Genomic DNA, 24,704 nt, shown 5'->3' with positions numbered 1-24,704 from the left:
TGATACAGTAAAATCCTCTGATGCCGTTAGCAGTAGCAAAGATAAAATTCCCTGGTAATAACTGATAAAACGCTTGAGTCAACACACCTGTAAAATAAGAGGGAGTCGACAACTCAGAGCCCGTTTACGCTGAGAAGTGGAGCTTTTATTCCTATCGATTTGATGGCCGTAGCAGCATGGGCAACAGAGAGAATACAAGTACGACTGCAGTTGTTAAAATGACTTTTATTTTACACGTTATCCTTGTAGTAGGATAGCAAATCCAGCTTGTTATTAAATATCAGTTTCTGTTATCTTTGCGATGAGGTTTTCATCTTCGTTATGTGGCCCTTCGTTTGTCGTCTTCTTGAACTTTTCTGCGTTCACTCTCTGGAAATAATATGGACATCATTTTTATTCCTTTTTTCAACAGTTCTCTTTGTAAGCCGCTTACCTCCGGTTTCGCTTCTGTACAAGGTTGTCGCTGCTTCTGCCATGAGCTTGTAAGAAGGTGGCTGCACAGCTGTGGTCGCGCATTCTCGTTTCTCATTTCGCCTAAAAGAAGAAAGAGGTTGATTTCACCTTTTTTTTTATACATTCTACGAGTGGTTCCCTGGCATGGAATATTGTGCCCATATAGCCGGTGACAAGCTGAACTGGTTATTTTTTATATAGTTCAAGTTTGTCGCACTCTCAGGATGCTTAGGTTCAGTTTTCTGGTTTTCCGATCTCATTGTGATCGCATTTTGATCACATTTGATAGACTGCAGCAAAAATAACACTGCATGGTTGGTTGTTAGTACGTCATGGAGGAACGGAAACGCTGCAAAACTGAAAGTTTTTTTTTTGTTCAAGAAGCAATGCACACGTATCGTCTACTAATAACTAAAAGTCATACTGTAACAGTTCAAGGGTCAGGTAGCAGTTACTTTACTGCGGTACCTACCGTTCAGGGTAGCCTCGCAAAAATTGTTCATATGTAACGGCTGCAAAGTCACATTTTCTGTTTTCGTGAACTCTTAGTAAACTCAGCCGACGACGGGGATGTTTTCGCGTAATTTAGTGGTCGGTTTAGCGTTGAGACAACTCATTTAATTACTACCAACCTGTTAAGTTGTGCGGAAAACCGCAACAGCGCAATGCAATATATTTTCTGTTATTTTGGACGTACAAAAGCAGAATTGCTGAAGGAAAGTTCTGTATTCAGCAGGGAAATAATTGTGTACCAGCTCTTGAAAATAGAAACCTAAGTTGTCCTTAAAAGTACGACGTGATAGCATTATTGTGACGTCGACCCACTTGAATAAAAATCTATTAGTAGTGATATTCCATTTCTCGTCGTTTGAATTTGGCTTGAGCCACTAGTTAGCCTCCCAGGGCCCTATTACAGCTGCTAAATTTACAGGCGGTACTCTGGTACGGCTGCGCATCCTGCCATGCCAAGCGCTACGGCACACATCAACATGGCGAGTTGACGAGCTCGTTAAGATGTTCCTTAAAGCTACACTCATGCCAGAGATAGCACAAAACAGGTCAAATGCTGTCATCAGTGATTGAAATATTTTGGTAGGGATGTGATAGGAAGCGAAAACAGTCCTTTCAAATTAGAGCATCTCTCAGGCCACCCTTAAAGCAGCAGGGTCCGTCCATCCAAACTCGTGCCAAACTAAGCCTTCGGTTTCTTTAAGCTCTGCTCCGCATGTGCCTGTTCATCGAAAGCGGCGGAAAGCTGCGCAAAAAAAAAGAGTGACACGCAGCATTCCTCTTTAAGCAACCGTGTACGAAAGTTTCCTGGCGGACTCTGCGCATTTTAGCTGGTGATAAAGATCGAGTTTTTCAGCCAACATTCACCGCACTTTAGTTGTGATATGTTATTTGATAGCATCTAGCTGTCAAATTGCTTTCCACTGCAATACGTCTATCTGGCAGCAGCTGCGACCTTGAGAAAAGGCAGTTGCTATATCGAGTGGCACCGTCCTGACCTCGAACTTCACATATTATCGGCGACGGAATAGCTGCATTTCTGTAATGTACATATTCTAAAAAAAAAACTGGACACATGCACTTGGTGTCAAGCACACACACACACACGTATAAAACTCATATCGTAATATCGTTTAGTGTGTGTGTGTGTGTGTGTGCGTGTGTGTGTGTGTGTGTGTGTGTGTGTGTGTGTGTGTGTGTGTGTGTGTGAGTGAGCGTGTGTGTGTGTGTGTGTGTGTGTAAGGAGCAGCAATGTAAGGAGGCAGATCAGCTTGGAGAACGGAGGGGTAAATAGATCTGATGTCTGATGAGCAAAGAGATTTTAAACGAGAAACTAAAGAAGCAGTAAGGTAACAATCCCGTAAGTAGTGACGGAGGTCTTCACATAACATTCCACAGGAACAAGTTGAAGATGGAGAGCGGCCAAATGTATTAAAATAGAACGGAAATATACCATGCCCAGTAAGTAAATTAAGGAGAGTATTCCTGGGTAGTTGAAAGGGGGGAAATTGTGTATCAGGGATCCATTTGAATAATTCAGTGCCGCCGTTGCACTCGCGCCAAAAAATGCGCCAAGAACTATGTAAGTGGGAATGCACGCAACGGCGTAATGGGTGGAAGCGCGCAAACTGCCACACTGCCCTGCCCTACTAGCAGCTTGGTCGGCTAACTGGCTACCGAAAATTCCGGAATGACCCGGAATATGAAATAAAAGAAATGAGGAGTGAGAAGACGAACGATAGAGACATTTCTTAATGAAAATTATTGTCGGGTTTTAAGACGTACCGAAGACATGGAAGAAAGCAGAGATAGAGAATAAGTGTAAAAAAGGGAGCGTTATGAATAGCATCAGCAACAGCAGAATGTAATGGTGCAAGCTCAGCGGCGTAGGTATTAGACGGTGGTTCTATAGAGAGACGATGAAGGTATACAATATTCTGTGTTGAGCTAAGAACAACAAAAAGCACCAGCTGACCGATGAGTGAAAGACCCGTCAGTGTAAACATGCAGTGCTCGTTGACAAGAAAAAGATAGGGCTTTCTGAGAACTAAGTTCAAAAAAAGAAAATTTCAATTTCAGTGAGGGATGGGGGGGCCAGGGATTAAATAAGGGTTGAATTTCAGATGACTCATAAAGTGAATTGCCATACTACGGATTGCCGTGACATGAAAATCATGAACTCTGCACATAACTGGTATAGATCAATAGAAAAGGAAGAATGTTTGCAGGAACATGAAGAGCAGCGGTTCCAGTAGTGTTATAGGCACCAGTTAGAGCCAGAAGGGGAATTTGTTGAAGCGATAAAACGCGATCTCTTATTCGGGAAAGGGGGCAATGAAACTACCAATCTGGGGCAGCAAAGGTAATTGTGAGAAGAATAGTCGGATGATAAATTTGGCGCATATGTGAAGGAGAAACACAAAAATGGAACTGGAATGAATAAAGGAGCTCGGATGTAGATGCAAGAATTTTCGTTTGCAAATGGTTGACATGGGGAATAAAGCTTAAGTGAGACACAAAGACAACGCCTAATCATTTAATACACGGTTCCCACTTGACACTCTAAGTGTCTAGTCGAATAGTAGGCTTACGTTTCTAAAACGCCGGGACTCCAAATAAAAACAAAATATAAGAACACTTTTTTGTTTAACTGAACGCGGGATATGGTACACCAGTTCTGGATTAAAGTTAACACATTTGAATCGAGCGTTGACAAATCGCGGCTAGTTTTTCCAGGGACAAGTGTAATGGTGTTGTCTGCATATGCCTTTAATGTAGATAGGTGAGGGGACAGCTAGGTTTATGAGACGGTATAGTAAAATGCTCCAAAGTAATAGCGAAAGTTGCGAACCCTGCGGACGGCCGAGGGAAGAAGGCACAGAAAGAGTACACGAAGGAGATTGATAGGTCAAATGGCGGCTACGAAGGAAAGGCGCCAAAAAGGAATATAGATTTCCGTAACAACAATGTTTTCGTAAGAAATACACAACCAAGGGGTGGCAAACACTACCTAATGAGCCTATAAAGTGCAAAGAAATTAGAACCACAGAAATTTTTTTGTTTATAGTTATGCAAGAACTCCCGCGAATAATAGAGAGCCTGAACAGAACTTCTTCCATGCGTGAAACCATACTGATTTCTGTGAAGTAGTTTATTTTGGAACAGTAAGTAATACAGCCGACCATATAGTAAACGCTAGAGCATTTTACCGAAAAACAAATTAATGTAAACTGGTCGGTAAGAACTCGGAAGGTGCTTTGGCCTATTTAGTTTGAGAATAAAAGTAATCCTGCCAATTGTCCATGTCTGAGGAAAGTGACCCAAGTGGAAGGCAGAATTAAAGAGCGAGACGAAAAACGAGGGATGAGCGTTAAACAAGGCCACAATAAAACGAGGAGAGATAACATCAGGCTCAGGAGAAGACGACAAATCTTGTGAATTGATTATAGCTTCCATCTCCGCAGCAGTGAACGTTAAATTTTGAACTTAGTTATTGTAAGGCTGCGCAGTAATGTCCCGAAAGCATGGAAAGGGAGATCGTGGGAAGAATCATCTGTAGCGATGTGAGTACGACGGAGCCGCTTTATACCATCGGGAAGCGTTTCAGTATATGTGCCATCGGCGTACTGCTGAAGAGGGACAATGTAAGGGCAGCTGAACTTGCCAAAAGCATGTTTATATGGCTTACGAAAGAGATATTGACGCGTAGCTGTGGAGCAGCTCTCCTTTAATGAACGGTCATGTGGGGTTGTAATGTTAGATCAACATTTTGATAGAGCTTTATAATAAATTGTAGAGTGGAAAGTTCTCAGCTGAGGGTCTGAGATCCGTTGGAAACGGCGACGAAGAGCGCGCACACGGGACCTCTCCATGCACAAATCAGATGTCCACCAAATGGAACCCTGGGGAAACTGATTTTACCGAACGCAAGTTTTTCTTGTAAAGTGTCATGAAGGCTGCGTTAGGTTTAGCTGGGACATATATATAGAATAGTGCGGTGAGATTCCAGTTGGTAGGACATTATGAGAACAAAAAATGACTGCGCAAAAGGACGGGACAAGAGAAAGAGAACCAGTTGTCAGTCTGCGTTTGTCCCATGTGGTTCTCTTTCTCTTGTCCCGTTCTTTTGCGCAGTTATTTTTGTTATCATGATATATATATATATATATATATATATATATATATATATATATATATATATATATATATATATATATATATATATATATATATATATATACCGAATGAATTTGATGCGTAACGACCGTAGCTCCACTACAGTGTTATGCCACATTGTTGTCATAGCTTTAGTGCCGCGTTCTTGCCGCAACGCTATTAACGCCCACGCATGCAGCGCTAATCTCACTGTCACTTCCGCCACCACGTAGCTCAAAGAGCCAATGAGGTGTCCATTGATCCAGGGAGCCACTTATGAGTGTTTCCTTTCCTTTCGTGACAGCCTCCGTCGTTTCTCGTCTACGTGCAGGTTTTATGGGGAAGTGTTCTGTGCACGAATGGAAGTTGATGAAGACGGCGTGCAATGGACAGCGCGAGTGCGTGGCAGGCTAACGCAAAATGTGTTCGGTTGTACCTCCATGCAATAAAGAAAAAAATGGCGGCGGTAGCATAGTGCATTCGCGCCGTGGCCAGCGAAGCTGACCTGTTCGCGCCTCCGCGGGTTCGAAATCCAGGTGCAGGAATGTTTATTTTGTTTTTGCAAGTCTATGAGAGGCTTCAGACAAACATCGGCATTTCCGTGGTTGCTAGTGTAGTAGCCCTTTTAAAAGATTTTATGCGCAAAACTGAGGTACCTGTGAGAGCGCTGAGCAGCACGCCGATGGCAACAGTTCCGACGAGAGAAAGTACACCGCTCCATAGGTACGATAGCCGAAAAAGGAAGAATGTCTCCTGTGATCTAAAAGAGAAGGAAAAAAAGCTTACTGCGTTGGTTTAAGCAACCATGTGATATTTAAAATTGTATTGCAGTCCTCTCATAGCGAAAGACCAAAATATAACGGCTAATAATAATAATAATAATAATAATAATAATAATAATGATAATAATAATAATAATAATAATATCTTTTATTGCACATAGTAAATACATAATAAAGAAACGGGCCTGTCAAAGCCTCTAGTGGCTTGAGGGACTAGGCCCGGCAAAATAATAATAATAATAATAATAATAATAATAATAATAATAATAATAGTTTATTTTGTCACCTTCAATAACACTACAGGCGAGACAGGCCGGTCTAAGCCTTTAGATGGCTTGTAGGACCGTGCCTAAAAAAATACACACTGACTGAAAAGGGTGAAAATGCATACATAGACAAAGAAAAAAGCAAAACAATAAAGATGAAAAAGAGCATACTAAAAATTAGAGAGTCCATACAAAACAAAACTGAAAGGAGCATAAAGGCGCAAAATCAGACAAAACGAAACAGATTGCACTAAACCAGAAACTTTATCATTCATTCTGCAATAATTCTCGAAGTTTGCCTCTGTAACTAGCCGTGAAGGTTTCATCCGGCAATTTGTTAAAACGCAATAATAATAATAATAATAATAATAATAATAATAATAATAATAATAATAATAATATCAAATTAGCTTTTATTATCTCTGCTTACATCCTAAAGCCTTTATGGCACCTATGGGCCTGCTGTAGGGGCAAAACAGAAGACAACCCGTGCAGTGGTTGTTGCGCATAAAATACTGACAATACAAAATTTATTCTACAGTGATATAGAAAAATGGACATGTTCAACATCTTCACTTCTCTGATCGCCAGCAAGGGCAACGTTCATTCATGAAGATTATTGAGGAACCTCGGTAGATAGCGTTGGGTCCGCCGCGGTGGCTCAGGGGTTATGGTGCTCGGCTGCTGACCCGAAAGACGCGGGTTTGATCCCGGCCGCGGCGGTCGCATTTTGATGGAGGCGAAGTTCTAGAGGCCGTGTACTGTGCGATGTGAGTGCACTTTAAAGAACCCCAGGTGGTCGTTAATTTCCGGAGCCCTTCACTACGGCGTCTCTCATAGCCTGAGTCAATTTGGGCCCTTCAACCCCATAAACCAAACCAAACCACAGCGTCGACGATCATGCTCAGTCTATATGGTGCTATAGTTTTGGCCAAAAACTATCGCTGACGGAGCCGTAGCAGGAGTACAGCAGTTCGCGCAGTTCAATATTCTTTAGACTGTATGTACCTTAAAAGAAATTTCATTGAATACAAGTTCACAGTCGACCATTTTTAGATACTCATAAAACTTACATTGGGAGCAAGAGACCACCGTAGCTAATATTGGTGAAAACATTGTTTCAAATCTGTCTAATTGAAAGGAACAGCAAGCATGAACGATCAGCTTGAGTGAATTGGATTGGATTGGAAAACGTTTATTGTGAGCACTGAGCCCTAGTGGGCATTATACTAGGTGGCTTCGAGCCCATGGCTCTTGGCGACCTTGTGAGCTCACTCAGTGGCCCGGACTTGCGTCAACGGGTCTGAGCTGGCCAGTATAGCCTCCCACCGCTCTAGAGAAGGGACTGGTAGTAGGTCCGCCGGTGGCGGCGCCTTTTTGCAGCTCCATAAAATGTGGTCATATCCGGCTATCTCGCCGCATTGTTTGCAAGTAGCGTTGTATTGTGTTGGATACATGTGTGCTAGTCTCGACGGGCTAAAGAAGGCTTGAGTGAAAGAAAATTATAACGGTGGTTTAGTAGCAGACATACGCGTAAGGCTGTGCAGGCTTGCGTAATTACCCGCAAACGTCCTCTGATTGGCTATACCGCGCCATTCAGCAATAAAAAATAACACCTTATAACTATTACAAGTATTCCACACTCTTAGAGTATTCCAAAGGTGCGCAATCACAATATTAACACGTAGACATATGGAAGAATACAGCAATAGTAGAAGCAATATGTTTTCGGTAATTATTAGGTTTTCTTTTTGTTACAGATATGAAACTATTGAAAAACTATTTCACGAGATTCTGACATTCTGCATGTAATTTGGGAGCAACAGTGTCATACTAGGTATGACTCCATGGCAGAACGGTGTCACTGGTATAATTAAATACACCCCAATTGGACAATTGGGTGTATTTGGGTCTAATTGGGATAATTTTGCTGTCCTTTATTTTTTCTCCTCACTGTGTTCACCTTTATAGGCTCTTTGACCTAATGTAGTTCTTTTTTCCTTTACAAGCAGAATGCACTGCGTACTGAACGTGTACAGTGGTGAGCAGCCTTGTCTAGAGCGCTTGAGCAGTGCGCACTTGGTAACAAAAACCGAAATTAGTGAGCAGCCCCTCATTACAGGGCAAAGTTTTCGTGCCTGCTTTGTTTACGAGGCTATCTGGCGCTACTTCCGTGCAAGCGTTGCAGCTGGACCCTAGAGGCTGCCACAAAATCTGGATTTGTTTGCAAGGAAGTGCACCGCCCGAGCGCTCTAGACAAGGCTGCTCACCACTGTACATGTGTCATTCTATGTACCGAACATACGTGTTTTTTTTTTCTTAAATTTTATTTGATGTCCTACTCCACCGCCGTCAATGCTGCACTGTAAGAGGAAGCCAGGACCTCTCAAGCTGTCCATACAGCTATTTCCCTGGCTGTCCTCGCAACACCTAGTTGCGGAAATAAACCTTCAAACCTTCAAACTTCAACCATCCCTTAGATCATATGGATAAACGTTGCGGAGCCAGAATGGGACCCTGTGGAACACTTTCGTTTAGCAAAACACTTTGGCTGGCAGTCTTTTGAAGCCACCTTGATCTAGTGCAATTCGGCAGGTAGTCATTACTGAGAGACAGGAGGGGACCGGGGAAATCAATGGGTTTGCGATGTTGCACGCAGAACACTCTGATCAAGTGAATGAAAGGCGAAGAAATAGGGAACAGATTAACCCTCCCTGATCGATCGCATCTTAATAAAATCGCAGTGCTCGTCGAGCGTCTGGTGCGTGCCGGGATCACTGGTGAAACCGAACTTGCTGCGTGATAACTTGTTATGAGTCTGAAGACAGTTCTGCATAGTTATGGAGAGAAGTTTTTCTAATATTGCGTCGATAGCTGGCAAAATTTCAACAGCGCGGAGTTGTTCTGTTTGTTTGTTTTTTGTTTTTATACAGTATACCTTTGACTTCTTCACGCCGGTCCGTACAATCGATGTAGTAATAACGATACTGACATCTGCAAGCTTTAGTGCTCGACATCACGGCGCATTACATCATCAGACACATTACCTAACCCCAAAGACTTCCTTTTATGAAAACTAGATAAAATGGCAGGAATGTTTCTATACATTCATGCAAAATGGCCGAATCCTCTATACATTTCATTTCATTTTATTACTTTATTATATAATACCCCACGAGGGGTATTATATAAGGGGTTGGTACACATATTTTCGTGAGCAAGTGTTAACACAACGAAACATGACTGGTGACATTACTGGCAAAGTTCGATGAGCACATCATGGCTGCGATGTCGTTGGGTAGGTCGTTCCAGTCTGCTACCGCACGGGAAAAAAAATGATGCGGCAAAGGCCGTAGTACGGGACGAGGTCTGGAAACTTGAAAAGGATGACGAGTGCGATGAGAAATGCGGGCTGAAGGGACGATGTAGGGTGCGCGGCTTAGTGAACTATGGAAAAATTTATGACGCAAGCAAAGGCTGGCAGTGCGGTGACGAAGTGATAAGGGCAATAAGTCCAATTCAGCTTTCAACGCTTATGAACTGATGTCGTGAGAATATGATGAATGGATGAATCTGACTGCTCTGTTTTGGACTGATTCGAGTGCATTTATAAGGTAAGCTTGGTGCGGGGCCCAAATGGGTGAGGCATATTCTAATTGTGGTCTGAGAATGGATTTGTATGCTGATTACTTTACATCCTTAGGAGCTTGGGGGAGATGACGTCTTAAAAATCCAAGTGTTTTATTAGCAGATGAAATGATGTTCGTAACTTGTGTGCTCCAGGACAAGTCGCTACACAAAGTAATGCCTAAGCACTTGAATGATAGAACCGGGTGTACAGGGACGTTAGCTATTACGTATGGGAAATGAAGCGGGTTGCGGCGACGCGTAAAGCACAAGATTTTACATTTATGTGGTTTAAATTTCTTTACCAATTGGCACACCATTCCTGAATGCATATAAGGTCGTCGTAATGAGATAAAGAGATGTATCACAAAACATAGCAGCAACTGTATACAAAGTCGATGACAAGAACGAGTATAAAATGTTAAAGACGTAGCACCGAAGTTTTGGCCGACATTTTCTGAGGCAAATGTCTAATGACAACCTCTTAGTACGTTGATATAAGACCAACTTTTTGAATGGGTTGAGTTGGACTACTTTTGTTTTCGTTTAATACCGACGCTGTTCGGCCCAAAGCAAAGCAGAGGCGTGATTATGAGGCATTTAATAAGCCCTGCGAAAATTTCAGTTTTAAAACACCGATGGCAGCGCATCCTGCTGGTTCAAAATTTTTGTGAATGCAAAAAAAAAAAACGGTTTGAAGTTAACAAAGGCTCCGCTGTCTTTTCGGTCATGATCCGAGTTTTTTTAAGTGAGTGAGCCTTTTCCTTTTGCTAGGCAATACTCAAATCATTAATTTCCCTGTCGTCAGGACAAGTAAAAAACGTATTCAAGTAGCAGCCACCTCTTAAAGAGTGTATCACTAGTACATCGAACAATTATATTTTCACGAGCTCCTCGGTGTCACTCCCGTGAGCATTATTTTCGAACAAAGTGTGACACCTAAAAAAAAGATAGCCTGGTATCTTTCACTAAATTACAAAACTGAATGTATCGCTTGGCTGTGGCAGACACTTACCTAATCAGGATATGGAAACACAAAGGCATCGCCAAGAAATTAAACTCTAGTGGTGCAGAATTTATGGTAGCTTCGACAGCGTGTCTACCTCTCTGGAGGTCAACTTCCCGAAGCTACTCGTCGGCTCTGAGGAACGTTACGTGGAGGGCTCCGACTAATCCAAAGCATGCTGGATTTATTTACTGCACACTAACATCGCGCAGCACGCAGTCGTTTTTCCGCCTCACGTTTTTTCAAAATGCGGCCCCCACGGCCCCGCGTTTGATCACAAGCTGTAGTTGATGTGAGGACGGCGCGAAAGGAACAAGGACGAGAGGCAGAAGAACAAAACAGGGCCTTTCGCGCCGTCCTGACATCAACTACATCTATGAACTAACTAGCCCAAACCACAGTACTACTCGATCACAAGACCATGGGATCAGCAGTGAATACCAAAGGCACTGAGCCACCGCTGCAAGTCTGGTAATTTTGATGTCTTTCTCTCTACCGCACTGCTCCACTTCATCATCATCATCATCAGCCTGACAACGCCCACTGCAGGGCAAAGGCCATGTCTCTTCAATTAACCCTGTCCTTCGCCAGCCACGGTATTCCCGCAAATTTCTTAATCTCATCCGCCCACCTAATTTTCTATCTCTATGCTCTATCGTGCATTAAACTGTCTTTCGTTCGTCATGGGTACGTTTTGAAGAGAGCTAAATTTAACTTGGGTCTTCAGTTGCATGCACTGGGGCCCAGACAATGCCGCTATGCCTTTCTCGTCAATGCTCCAAACAGTCAGCGAGAAGACTCCCGTTGGCAGGCGTCGCCTTCCAGCTGTGCGAGCTACCCGATCATCCACACTACAGCAGCACACCGCTACTAACGTGACAGAAATCGTTGCACTAACTGTTCGGTTGGAATCGGTGGCACTAGCGTTGGAACTCGCTACATTAGAAATAAAACGTGTTAACAGTAAGCAAAAAAAAAATTCAGATCATTTACAACGTACATGGTAGTCACGTTCCCATCACTGATCTAATGAGGCGATCTCGCTCGAAGCGCTTGAATCTTGCCGCAACTTTTTCATCCTCTAATAATCCTCTAATTCATCCTCTAATAATTCATGTTACCACAAAAATAAATAAGATCTCTTGTGGAACGGACAGAAAACATAACGCAACAATTTTGCCACTTCGGTGCGGAGAAAAATTTTAGCAGTTTCCTTTGTCCCAAACACGATACAGCCCTGGACGATATCGGAGTGAAAATCGCGTCTGCATGGTACACTTTACTCCTCAAATTCTGAATACTAACCACTGTCATGCTGTTTTTTATAAACATAGTGCGTTTGATTTTGCTCAATTTGCGCTTACCGAAATTAAAACATACGGTTCTTTTCTCATTTTGTGCTTACTTTTTTGTCACTACGGTGTCTTATGTACTACCTCTCAAGGAGAAGATTAGCTACAGGTGACACTTAGAATTCAAAAATTGAGAAATTTCATAATAGTCGGGATCCGCAAAACGGTCCTTTGGTCGCTGAAAAAGTAAGTGATGATTACACTAAACCCTAATGCGAAATTTGACGCTTAAGCTAGTTTTGAGAGCACAGTGAGAAGCATGCGGTTTTTCGCACAAGGCCTCTAAACTATCGCTACGAACGAATGTTCCTCATTGGTGTAGAGCGGCGCGTTGCAACCATTTCCCGGTAGCGGCGCCCTGTCCAGCCTTTGCTGCTCCCTGCACGAAAGCGTTGTAGCGCGCATTGTCTCATAGCGTGGACTCGACAAACAGCGCAATAGACGCTCACAATTGGTTGGCGGTTGGACAGCCGATTATTTACGTACTAAAGTTGCGACTGGCAGTTTTCAGGTAAACCTTACGCTCATACGAACATAATCAGCCACGCACCTGTGTGGCATTAGAGGGGCCCACAATCTTTCCGCAAATAATCGCCTCGTTTGGGCAAGGCAGTGCGTCGTTTTCAACAAATCCTCCGGCGTGCGCCATTGTTAAACGGCGGGATTGTTGGGGTATCTGCCTGCTACCGCATCCAACGCAGTCGCTTTTGCGCAGGTGGTTGCAGCGCACATTCTGAGTATGGTGGCTGTCTGTAAACACGTTTTAGGAAGTGATTACGCTACAGCCGGCGCGAACTGAGCGGGACCCCTCTCCCCTGCTCCACCATACCCTCCTCCTCTGCTTCCCGCCTTGCGTTTCTACCTTTCTCCATTCCACCGCTATGCGCTCCTCCACCTTTCTATTCCTGCCTTTTCTTGGTTATTGCCCCACTTTCACGATTCGCTGTGCTCTTTCCTTTGCTATAGAAGCGAATTTTATGCTTTCCACGGGTACCGAGATACATCGCAATAGATTAGACGGCAACAGAACACAAAAAAAGTGCGTACCTTTGAATGGACGAATGGAAACAACACCGCCAGAATGCACAAGCCCACAAACGGTGCTGTCAACCCAGAGTTCACCATCATGAATATCTGTCGAGAAAGAAACTACTGAATGTCGAGCCAGTAAGCGGGGCTTCAGGCAATGGTGATAATGTCGGCAATATGGTCACCGTCGCCTCTCACCAGCAGAGAGCACAGATGATTGCACTTTACGGCTGAAAACAGCTCCTACGAAAGCCCTTTTGTAACAGCCACTCAGTAGCACTACGTTGAGTGCTTTACACCATCAGGTATTGCACAGAGCTATTCTTGCATAATGTCATGACCGACAGCCGTTAAACAGACTTTGCAGCCGAGGAGACTGCAATGTAAGTAGTCCACGCTTACGCCCCGGACAACAGCAAAGAAGAGAACTTCATTATTTGGATGGGGGATGGAGAGCCATGCTTCCCTTGCAATACAGGCTTTATTTATTATTTCATTCATTGGTGAGATGAGGCGTTGTAAGCAGCCTTGTGTGGAAACATTTTGCTTCGGAGTTCTTTTTAGGAGAGGGCTATCCGAATGGCTCGGAATGTCGAACTCAACTAAGAGCTCAAAACAAAACATTCTTTCGTCTTACTACTGCTTCTTTAGCGCGTGTATTAGATAGACAGCAAAACCTCCTCTCTGCTTCCGCAGTCTTAATGTTCTCGAGTCAATGTAGAGAACTTGTTTCACCATTATAATTGCCGACGAGCTTCTAGTTAGTGGTTTTATCTGGCGTCTCGTTTTTTTGTGTGCATTCCCGCTACTGTGCCAGTCACAATTCTCCAGAGTTCGCAAGCAATTTCGGAACGCTGAAAACATTTTGTAGCCCACTGACATAATAAAAGTCAGTCGACAACTCATATCCCCACATAAGTCCGCTTTTCGCGCTTAAATGCGTGCTTTTAAATCTCCGATATCGCCTGGCTTATTTCCAAATCATCGTCAAGCAACACAGGTCGCTCCCTTTACCTCCTCTGCCGGAGTAATAGAAATGACCGGTAAGCCCAGCTTTCATCTATTAGTCTGGTTATATGGATACCGTATAGACGCACACTTGCGAGGCTTCCTTCCCTCGCGACTAAGTGGAAGTACACAACTTTTTTTTTTTGCCCAGTTCTTAAACTGACAAGAACATGATACCTGGCTGTAGTGGGTCTTTCACCAGACAGTTTGCATTCCATCATGCTCGGACGCACGCATCGCGTCATCTGTGTCTCCTGTACCTGATTCAATCGGCTAACCTCATTTCCTGCATATAACCCGCACCCTCATTTCACGGACGTGCCAATTTCCACTTTACGCGCGGCGTCAATATACAGGGCTAAAAAAGGTACGCAAGAGGTTTCTGCCTTTTGAAGTTTGAGCAGCCTGCAAATAGTATGAATGCTGAGATCATCTAAAAGAAGGCAAAATTCAGGACGGCTACAGCGAACAGGCTCTGGTCGGAAGTGCGCCGTGGTACCCTCTGTTCCGCGATGTGTTCAACAAGCAGCTATGCTTCTCATGAGGACTGAAGGAATTCATACTGCTGTGGCACCACGAGGACAGGGACGGAGACAGAGTGACGACAACACACTTGTGTGAGCACTTGTGTTGTCGTCACTCTGTCTCTGTTCCTGTCCTCGTGGTGCCACAGCAGTACGAATTCGTACCAACTCGCCCAATTCTCAACCCTTTTGGACTGAAGGATATTGCTGGGAAGTATTCTTAGTTTTTCAAGTGATTCCAAATGCGGCTCACTCTGCAGCAACGTGCCACTCCTGGGGCTTCGGTGCCTGAGCACAGCGACCCACCACAACAGCGCCAGGGTAACAGCAAACGAGAAGAGAGATTGAAATTATTGTTTCACGTTTCGCGCCTCACGTCTCCTGTTCAGCGCACTCTTTTTTTCCCGGTAATTCTCGCCACATCGTTGCCGCCCTGTTCCGACATATATCGCCTGATATATTTTTAACGTTCACAGATTTATACTTTTAAAAGCATAAAATAAAAGTTGGTGACGTCTGTGCAGGTGGTTTGCACTGCATGCCGGAGATTATGTACGTCGCGGAAATGCATAGTTAGAACAACAATTAACAACAAATAACTAATCGGGCTTTCATTTTAGATTTTAGGGGCCAGGATTATAGGTATAGCGAAATCGAAGGCCGTCAACGGCGAAGATAAGCTTAGCATTTAGATTTTCTTAATCGGCCGTGGAGTCTGAAATAACCGATGTCAAAAATACGCATTTGAAAGCACTTTGGGGTGAACTTCTCGGTTTGCGTGTATATATATATATATATATATATATATATATATATATATATATATATATATATATATATATATATATATATACTGGTGGCGTTGCGCGTCCTTTTGTCGCGAAAGAGCTTCTACATTGTCAAATACATAAACGGTGTCGTATTTCATGCACAAAATTGCGAGAGACGAGAGGCTCCAATTTGGAAATATGCGATGCGGGAAAGTCATCTCAAGATCTAGAGCCTATTTCAATTTCAATGTGAATTTAGAGCCTAAGTGTTTTCATGCCTTTGCTAACTTGAAATGTATATCTTCGATGCTGGCGGCCCAGAATTTCGCAGTATGACCTTGCCACCATAGATAAAAAAATGAAAAAGTTGATTAGGTACTTTTATTTATTCCGTCTTTTTATTGATCCTAATGAAGTACATAATGTCCGCCTTCTTATAAAATCCGCCAGCACAAACCACACTGACGCATCTCTCGCAGTTTTCCAAACGAAAATTGGTAAACTTAAAAAAAATAACTACGTATATTCATTTACTTTCGCGCCTTGACGCAGTATGACATGTAAAAAAAGACTGTAAAGTTTTCATGCAGAAACATATTGTTTACCATACATTCCGCTTGATTTCGCACTGTTTATTTCCACACAATAGCATCTTTTAAGAAATCAGTACTAATGAAGACGATGCAAATCGTTAGTGTTATGTGCTGGCACACTTTGTTGTACAGTGCTTTCGTCCCGGGCATCCTGCAGGCCAAGGAACGAAGGATGCGCTTGTATTGTAGACGTGCATACATATGAACCAGTCTACTTTAGAACCAGGCGATGTTGAAAGGGTGCCATTAAAGATTAGGTGCAAGAAATTGCTCACAGTATCCGGTAACGCGTCACCATACCTGACAATGCGTTCGTCTTACCCTAGTCACCGATCCCATGTATACGCACAGTGTGCTGTAGATGGTCATTGTGACCCCCAAGATCATTGCTGGAAATGGAAGAAAATGCACAGCTGTAAAAACACGAAAGACTACAAAAAAAAGACGACTGAAAACTGAAACATTTGGAAATTTATTTGGGAATATTTGGCGCATATGTTACACGGCAGATGAAACAGCGGTTGCGCCGACAACCACGGTTATCCGGAACCCAGCTTTGCGACCTCGGTTTCGACCGTTAACAGAGAAAATGGCAGCGTCTGTGAACGAAGGATGCTCGTCTGCGTCCGAGGGTGAAAAGCCCACATACTAGCCCGCTTCAATAGTGCGCATTTTTTCATACACTGAAATGGGCAGCGTCTAGAGAGCCGTCCGACGGCGCTTTGATAGGGTCTTCGAGTACCGTAAGACGGCGGAACAACGGCGTGCTGCACCTCCGTTCCACGGTGCTCAAACTACGCGTTCTAGCGCCGTAAAATCGAAAAAGGTCCGGTTCTTGTCGCATCATGAAAGTAGGCGACAAGTTCACAACGCTCGCAGCGCAGGATGCCGCCAGATTGCCGCAGTGGTGCAGCCCGCGAGCACGACTGACGTCTGCGCGCTGCCTTACATTGCTTTTTTTTTCAAATAGTGCTCCATGTGAGCGTGCTTTTGTTGAATACTCAGTTGCATGGTTTGACGTATCATGAGCGATTTTCTACAAATTGCCTGATATGTACCTGTAGCCTGTAGTGAGGCACACGTGAGAACCTCAACGAAATGAATTACGGGAACGTGAAAATAGATAAGATAAATTCGCGCAGGCATCAAATGATTCACTGAGTACCAATGAGAAAATTAAAGCTAAAATGGTTATATCTCTGAGGATGCGCGCTACTATAAATCAGAAGTATTCTTTGCATCCAGAACGTCAGGAGTTCATACAACCGCGAGGTGCAGTATACATGTATCTATAAAGCGAATGCTGCTGGCCTGCACAGCTGGAATGACTCGTGATTCTATTTAATCCCTTAAAGCCGGAAAAAGTAGCACAGGGCGTAAAGGCCAAACAAAAGTGGTAATTTTTAGTTATCACTCACCATCATGCAGTTCTTAGCCAGAAGCAGACATTGTTTATCGGAGTCACGGAAAAAAATATTCGTGCATGCGAGATCAGTTTCAAATGTGGGATGTGCGAAAGCACTTGTTCAGCGTGCAGTTGTACTCCTAGAGGGTTCTACTGAAACCAGTGAAAATGCGGAGGCAGGCGCAGTGAGACACTTTAGGTGGGTAAAACCGAGCGCGACCATGTCACAAAACACCCTACCAGTACGTGCCCTGAGAGATATGCATTCGCATCTATCATTCGACGATATGCGTTGTTTCACGCTTTAAATGTGGCGTCTAAGTGGCGACGCCATGAAGCACTCAAAAAGGTTTTGTCAATTTAGAGCCTTAGTGTTTTCATGTCATTGTTAACTTGAAATCTATAAGCACTAGGGGATACATGATATTTTATCTGCCTAGGCCGTAGGTAGACCAAGTAGAGCGTCGCATTGGAGGCACCGGGTGATAACTTCGACATCCTAAGGTTTTTTTTTTTTAACTTCCGCTGCCATCGCACAGTAAAGCAGTGTTTTTTCATTCGGGCTACAGTAAAATGTGACTACCGATATCCGCATTCAACGCCGGATCCTAGGGCCCATGTAGCCATATGCCAATGCAACTCTTCTACTGTAGTGGGCGCCATCTATCCGGCTTAAAAGTGGAGCGGAGTGCAGAATGCGCCGTTAAAGGTCTCTGATTGCTAGAGATGGTACCTGTCAAGCAAATGAAGGAAAAAGTAGCTCCTCACCCGTGCCACGTGTGATCCACAGCACGTGCTTCTCAGCCTTCTTGCACCGCGGAGAAATCACATCGACGTACAAGATGGCGGCTTGGGAGTTAATTGTGGATGACACTGTGCTGAAAGGAAGGCAGGTAAAACATAGTTGAGAGTTCTAAAAGCTGCTCGTGGAATAATTGGGATTCGGTGTAACTTGTACGCGAAAACAAGAAAAATAATTGACATTGTACATGATGGGCTTATTCCATTCACTTTAGAGATGAAAGTCTTATTTTTAAAGAAAAGAATTCCAGGAACTTACGCACATGGAAGACACAATAGAGTGTGGCGTATTTTACCAAGCGATAGAAGGCCCCAACTTCTGCGTTTGACTTCGAGAATTATTTATTAAGATTACAGTAAAGCGCTCCTTGAGCCCTAGCTTAAAAACACAAACGCCTCTCAATTGACATGGCGACGGCATTCAGGTTAATCTATTCATTTTAGGTAACACTTATATTACGGCCAGAGCCGTTTTACGGAGCCAGCCCTAAACCAAGCTTCACATTAATACAACGATACAGCTGGCATGACCGATGAGCCTTTGTGCGGGCCAAAGTAAGTCAGAAAAAAGGAGAATCAGACGAGGCACAGTATTACCAGTGTTGGCGAACACTAGAAAACTGGTGAATCGTCTTAAGAAGTACGCTGGTTAACTTATTTTTAATAATTAACTTCTTAACTAGCACACTTAGGCGCCTAGTTGTAATCAGATATCTGTAGTCGGTCTTTAGTAAGAGCCATATCAGTTTTTAGAAATTGTAAAACGCGATTACCCTTGGCGCTGTGGCTCACAAAGTTTGGGTTTTTCGACTAGTTACGTCCACTGGAGGGGTTGCTTTGCCTGCATGCTTTCGAAAGGCCCTGTATTTTCGCACGATGTAGACACATTTTATCGAGTCAAAGCGGCGAGAGTGACCGCGTTTTCGAAATTGTAAAACTGATATCGCCATTACTAACGACCGGCTAAAAATCTCTAATTGTAACCAGGCGCCTAACTCTAGTAGTTAAAAAGTTAATTATTAAAAATTAGCCAACTAGCTTATTACTTAGGACAATACACCACATTTCTGGAGTCCGCCAACACTTGGAACTCTGTGCCGCAAAAGCCATATTTTTACCCCAAAAAGCCTATTTATAAAAATTTTTGAAAGTGTTCGCAGACACACACGGTATATGTGCGATCTATCATTTCATGATCCAGACTGACTTTGGAGAGGGCTGTCCTGAGTGTGTGCGAGGGGGGGGGGGGGACGTATTGCAGCTATCACTGGCATGCTCCTAGCAGATAGCGACGGGGAAAGGTTTGGGAGCTCTTCTAATCTTCCTCCCAAGATTATTTTTTTCAGTGTGAAGTCTCTGTGGCGGCTTGATCTTGAATGCCTCACGTTACGTTTATGACCTTTCTTGCTTCCCCAAGCGAGGTTTCCCTTAGCCAACGCCGAACACGACAAGCGTGTTTTTCGGTTAGCCGGAGCCAAAGCGAAAATGTTTTAAACATCTCGAGCTCCTTACGCGCGTCCTGAAATAAGCCGTGGAGATTTAGAGGAAGCGAGCTGCGAAATGGATCACCAAAATTTCGAAACGGGAACTAATTCAATAAAGCGTGGATAGTCGCAGTTTGAAAAGAACCTATAATAAAGAACAGTGCGAAATGCCAGAAATCTCTTTGTCAGAGTGCTCAGCATAACGACGTTTATCTTACGCATAAGCACCTTGTCGCAGCGCTGACAACCCCGGCGAGAAAAAGGCCGACGAATCCAGGTATATTAACCAGATAAGTGTTGATATAATACGGCAAGATCTGCAAAGAAATGGTTCACAACATAAAACACAAAGGTATGGACAACAAGGTCTCACAGCAGAACCCGTTTACCACTTTCTAGTGGCCGAGATGTTCATTCTCTTATTTTCCACTCGGTAAAATAATCTTTTTGCGTAGGAAAAAGAACCGCCTGTACATTAGAATTTTAGCTATTCATGGCTGCAAAGCGATCCTGAGAGAACATCAGATAAGAAGAGCATAAGATTCTAGGAACAGAATGCCGCAGGAAAGAAAGAAAATTCGGGGACAGCTAAGCTTCGATCTAGGGTATGCCCTGATACCGTTAACGAGTTCCTTCAGCGGCCTGCGGTCATCTTCGCATATCACTGCGGAGACACACGGACACTTCTTTTCGACGCAGGTTCCGCATTCGAAGAGACTTTGTACTGCTCGCGTGCCATCTCTTGGTGCAGCGGCGTACACGGGATCGCGGGGGTTTTCCGGTGGCCGCAGTATGTTGGCTCCATTATACCCCGTCAAGCAAAGAGGATAGAAAACTCCAAAATGTACTTTTCTACTCGCTCAATAACTACTGAAGTAATTATAACATTTCTAATTACACACATACTAATTAGTACACAGTTACATGAATGACCACACGATATACGTATAAACCCACGCTTGTACCCATGCCATTCAAGCGTGCCTGCGAGGCGAAGGGGTTGCGTGTGTGACTGGCAACCCAAGGAGCGCAGGATCGATTAAAAATTCCTGAAATCTTTCTTTATGCGCAAAGCATTTGCTTTTCAAAGCTACGTCATTTAGAGTTACGGCTACCTTTAGTTCACCTTACATATCATGTTACTAATCACTTTCATTCCCACGGCGGCGCGGTGGCGCAGTGGCTATTGCGTTCGGCTGCTGACCCGAAAGACGCGGATTCGATCCCGGCCGTGGGAGTCGAATTTCGATGAGGACGGAATCTAGAGGCCCGTCTTCTCTGCGATATCAGTGCACGGTAAAATTCCCGGGGTGGTCGAAATTTCCGGAGCCCTTATCTACGGCGTTCCTCATAGCCCGAGTCGCTTTGGGATGATAAACCCCCATAAAGCAAACTTTCATTCCATAGAACCGCGTGTGACGTCACGTGCGACAGTGTGTTTCGGTGCAGAGCGACGCCGACGGATCGACGCCGCTTTTTCCTCTGAACGGGAACCTTAACGCTGTCGCTTTAAAAAAAAAAAGGTTCCCCTGCCTTCGCATAAGGATACTAGCGACTGCACTGTTAATGATTTTTCACAGCCCGTCTACCAAACATTGTTTACTATGCGTATGCGTCAGGTATAGACTGCATTGAGGGCATATTTGCACATTTGTAGAAAGCTACTCCAGGAATGCACGTGCCTTTCATCTCCTCATCATGTCTTCTTCTTTCCAACAAACTTCTTTTCAGCCACGGCTTCGGCCTTGGCTTATCTGGCAATACACAGTTGGTCGAATTTGCCCACGACTTAGCCTCGGCAACTGATAAGGAGCAAGATGTTGATTGTGTTTTCTTAGATTTCCGCCAAGCATTTTGGTTTATGTGGATTCAACGTCCCAAAGCGACTCAGGCTATGAGAGACGCCGTAGTGAAAAGCTCCGGAAGTTTCGACCACCTGGGGTTCTTTAACGTGCACTGACATCGCACAGTACACAGGCCTCTAGCATTTCGATTCCATCGAAATTCGACCGCCACAGCCAGGATCGAACCCGCGTCTTTCGGGTCAGTAGCCGAGCGCCGTAACCAGTGAGCCATCGCGGCGGGGTACCTGTCACAGCATTAATTTTCGAGATAGAGATAAAGTAGTTTGAAGGTGACTGGGAGTCACGTCGATGAAAAGATAGCGCAGATGTTTTCTTCACGCTTGCCGACATTAACCATTGGTAAGACTAGGTATTTACGCATTCAGTGCCAATCTTAGGATTTGAATGTCACTACTGTTATTTATTGGGTGGTAGATAAAGCAGTTATGAGCAAACATGTAGGTACACATTCGAACATATGCTAGCGGGTAAGTCTTTTGTATAAATAAGGAACAGAAGGGACCTTGCGCCTTAGGTTACAGCAGGTATAACAGAGGTATGAAAACATCTACATTCATTAGCCAAAACGAATTGCTGTCGGTTAGCAAAAAAATTCCGAATTCATTCCAAAATAAAGTAATTAATGCTTAGCGTTAATGTTTTAGAAAAAAACTGCTTACGAGGGACTTTGCCGAAGGCCTTTTCAAAAGCTAGGAATAGAGTGTCCATTAGCTTAAGCTGAAGCTTAAGGAGTTAATGAACAGCGCTGAGTGCCACAGGATAAGCCTTATAAAAAGCCATGTTGACTAGAGTGAAAAAAAAAAATTATCTGGTACTAGTAACATCATAATATGTGAGATATTACATGAGCCATTATCTTTAATAGAATGCTAGTGATGTATATGGATCGCTAACTATGATCAAAAAGATGATGGAGCCTCTTTTGGAACTGGAATGACTTTGCCCACTTTCCACTAGTGCGGTATGACACCTGATATAACAGATTGTTCAAAAATATGAGACAATATGACTTTAGTAGTATGCGTTTTGCTTTTGGTACTTTTGTGTTGGTGGCGTCGATACCTGCTTGTGACGCTAGTTTCAAAGATTATACATTATTGACAATACGATTAGGGTAAAACTTTATGTCAGGAATGGTCGGAAAGTCATAATAAGGGTAATTGGAAGGTCTGCATCTGGTTCGTGGGTGAAAATAGAGCTTCAATGTGAAGTGTAAAACTACCTCAACGTAATGATCAACGATTGAATTACCATCCTCGACGCAAAGAGTTCGCGTGTTGTTCGAGTTAGGATTAATGTATTTCCAAAATTGACGGGTGTTTGTGCGTGGCATACTGGGTGATGCAGATGAAAAAAAAGGAATGCTTGGCTTCGATAAATTCGGAGGCATAAAATTTTTCAGCTTCATAATATTGTTGCATGTGTTGGGATTTTTAGTTCGTGTGGTAGATCGCAAAAGCCTTTTGCTCGTATTGGTAAGGCGCCTGAGAGTGTTATTTAACTACGGCACCGACGGGTACTCACTGGTTTTTAATGCGAACAAGACTTTCCCGAGCATGGTATTCTGCTGTCCTCCGGTGAATCACTAGAAAAGGCATTTGGCCACCTCACCTTCTCTCGATGAAAAAAAGGGCCATAATGTGCTTTACCGCATAAGGCGTATTTTGTCCTTCGCGGATAGATTTTCCATCGAAAGAAGGTGTAAAAGAATTAAGAAATTAACATAACAAAATGTTCACTATTAGCAAGAGGGTCGTAGTTAGCCCTGTTAAGAATAATGAGCGGCTAACTGAAGGTGATGTAAGCATATGCACTAACAAAGTCCTGATTATGCGCAAGAAAAAGATAATGAATAAAGTGACAAAAGCTGCTACTTCAGTGGTGACGCTATTCTGCTGCAAAGCAGAGATCGCGGTACGGAATATGCTGTCCTTGGCAGCTGCATTTCGATACAGACGGAACACAAAAGACATCCGTGAGTTACACGATATCATCATCAGCTTAACTATATGCCCACTACACGACAAAGGCTCTACAAATGTCCCTGGATTTAATCCTTCCCGGCACCAGCTCCGGCAAGCTTATCCCCGCAAACTTCGTAATCTTACCCGCCCACTTAACTCTACTTGCCTTCTCTTTCAATACAATCCATTATTTTAAGAAAGCATGGATTAAGTTGCTCTCCCATTACATGCCCTGCCCATACCCATTTCTTCTTGATTTCGACTGGGATGTCATTAACTCGCTTTTGTTCCCTGGCTCATTCTGCTCTCTTCATGTCTCTTGACGTTACATCTATTATTTCCCTTCCCTATCTCACTACCCTGTCCTCCGCTTAATTTGCTCAATTTATTGTCAAGCCCTTTCGCTAGCGTCCGAGTTTTTTTCCTTAGGTGCGTGTGCAGGCAAGGAGCAAGTTCGGGGATGCTGGCAACGACTGTTCGTGACCTGACTGTACCTGCAAAATTCACACCTCTTCATTCTTATTCTTGCGGTTATTTCACTCTCATGATATGAATCTGCGGTGACTACTTGCTAAAGTAGATGCATTCTGTTACCATTCCTAATCCTTAGTTTACTTAGTAATGATTTGAGACGCACAGTTCAGGTTTTCCTACCGAGGACAATAACCATGCTCTAGAATTCTTCCCTGAGTTACTTGGCACGACAATGTGATCAGCAAATGAGAGATTTTTAAAGTACTCGACTAAAGGTGTATTAAGGTACAAAGTACAGAGGAAATGCTAACTGCTTTGCGCAACAATACGCGCACATAGCTGCTAACTTGCCGCCTATGTATTGAATCGCTTAAACTTTTTTTGCTTCCTAATCACAGTCATTTAAACATATACTAAAATGAATATCTGAAACCACCCGTCCAGGGTTGGAAAAGAGTAAACCATGAAATTTTCATTAGGCTGAGTGCTTCATATTCGGCGCACTTAAATAGCTATATTTATTCATCGGGCATAGAGCAATGGAATGTATAGTGGTCAGACGTTGTGAATACCACGTCTATAAATGTATTCAGCAAAAAATTGCACTCCTATTTAAACATTGTTAAATTGTAAATT

The 24,704-nt window shown here is 43.5% G+C and overlaps 1 protein-coding gene across 1 annotated transcript in view; it reads right to left on the bottom strand.

Moving 5' to 3' along the window:
* Positions 1–248: 248 nt before the first annotated feature.
* Positions 249–24,704, bottom strand: part of LOC149370589 (sodium-coupled monocarboxylate transporter 1-like) — a 51,622-nt gene continuing 27,166 nt past the window's right edge. Inside the window, exons 8-15 of the mRNA XM_089578076.1 lie at positions 19,994–20,082; positions 18,249–18,358; positions 16,397–16,464; positions 13,199–13,285; positions 6,618–6,628; positions 5,775–5,878; positions 434–534; positions 249–369 (exon numbers count right to left, since the gene is read on the bottom strand). Coding sequence (XP_089434202.1) covers positions 274–369; positions 434–534; positions 5,775–5,878; positions 6,618–6,628; positions 13,199–13,285; positions 16,397–16,464; positions 18,249–18,358; positions 19,994–20,082 — 666 coding nt within the window. The 3' untranslated portion in view covers positions 249–273. The remainder of the gene's footprint in view (positions 370–433; positions 535–5,774; positions 5,879–6,617; positions 6,629–13,198; positions 13,286–16,396; positions 16,465–18,248; positions 18,359–19,993; positions 20,083–24,704) is intronic.

Source organism: Amblyomma mixtum, chromosome 1, assembly GCF_055824585.1.
Source record: "Amblyomma mixtum isolate Tamu chromosome 1, ASM5582458v1, whole genome shotgun sequence".
Classification (NCBI taxonomy): Eukaryota; Metazoa; Arthropoda; class Arachnida; order Ixodida; family Ixodidae; genus Amblyomma; species Amblyomma mixtum.
Note: the sequence above shows the minus strand (reverse complement) of the source record. Positions and strands in the feature narration are given on the sequence as shown.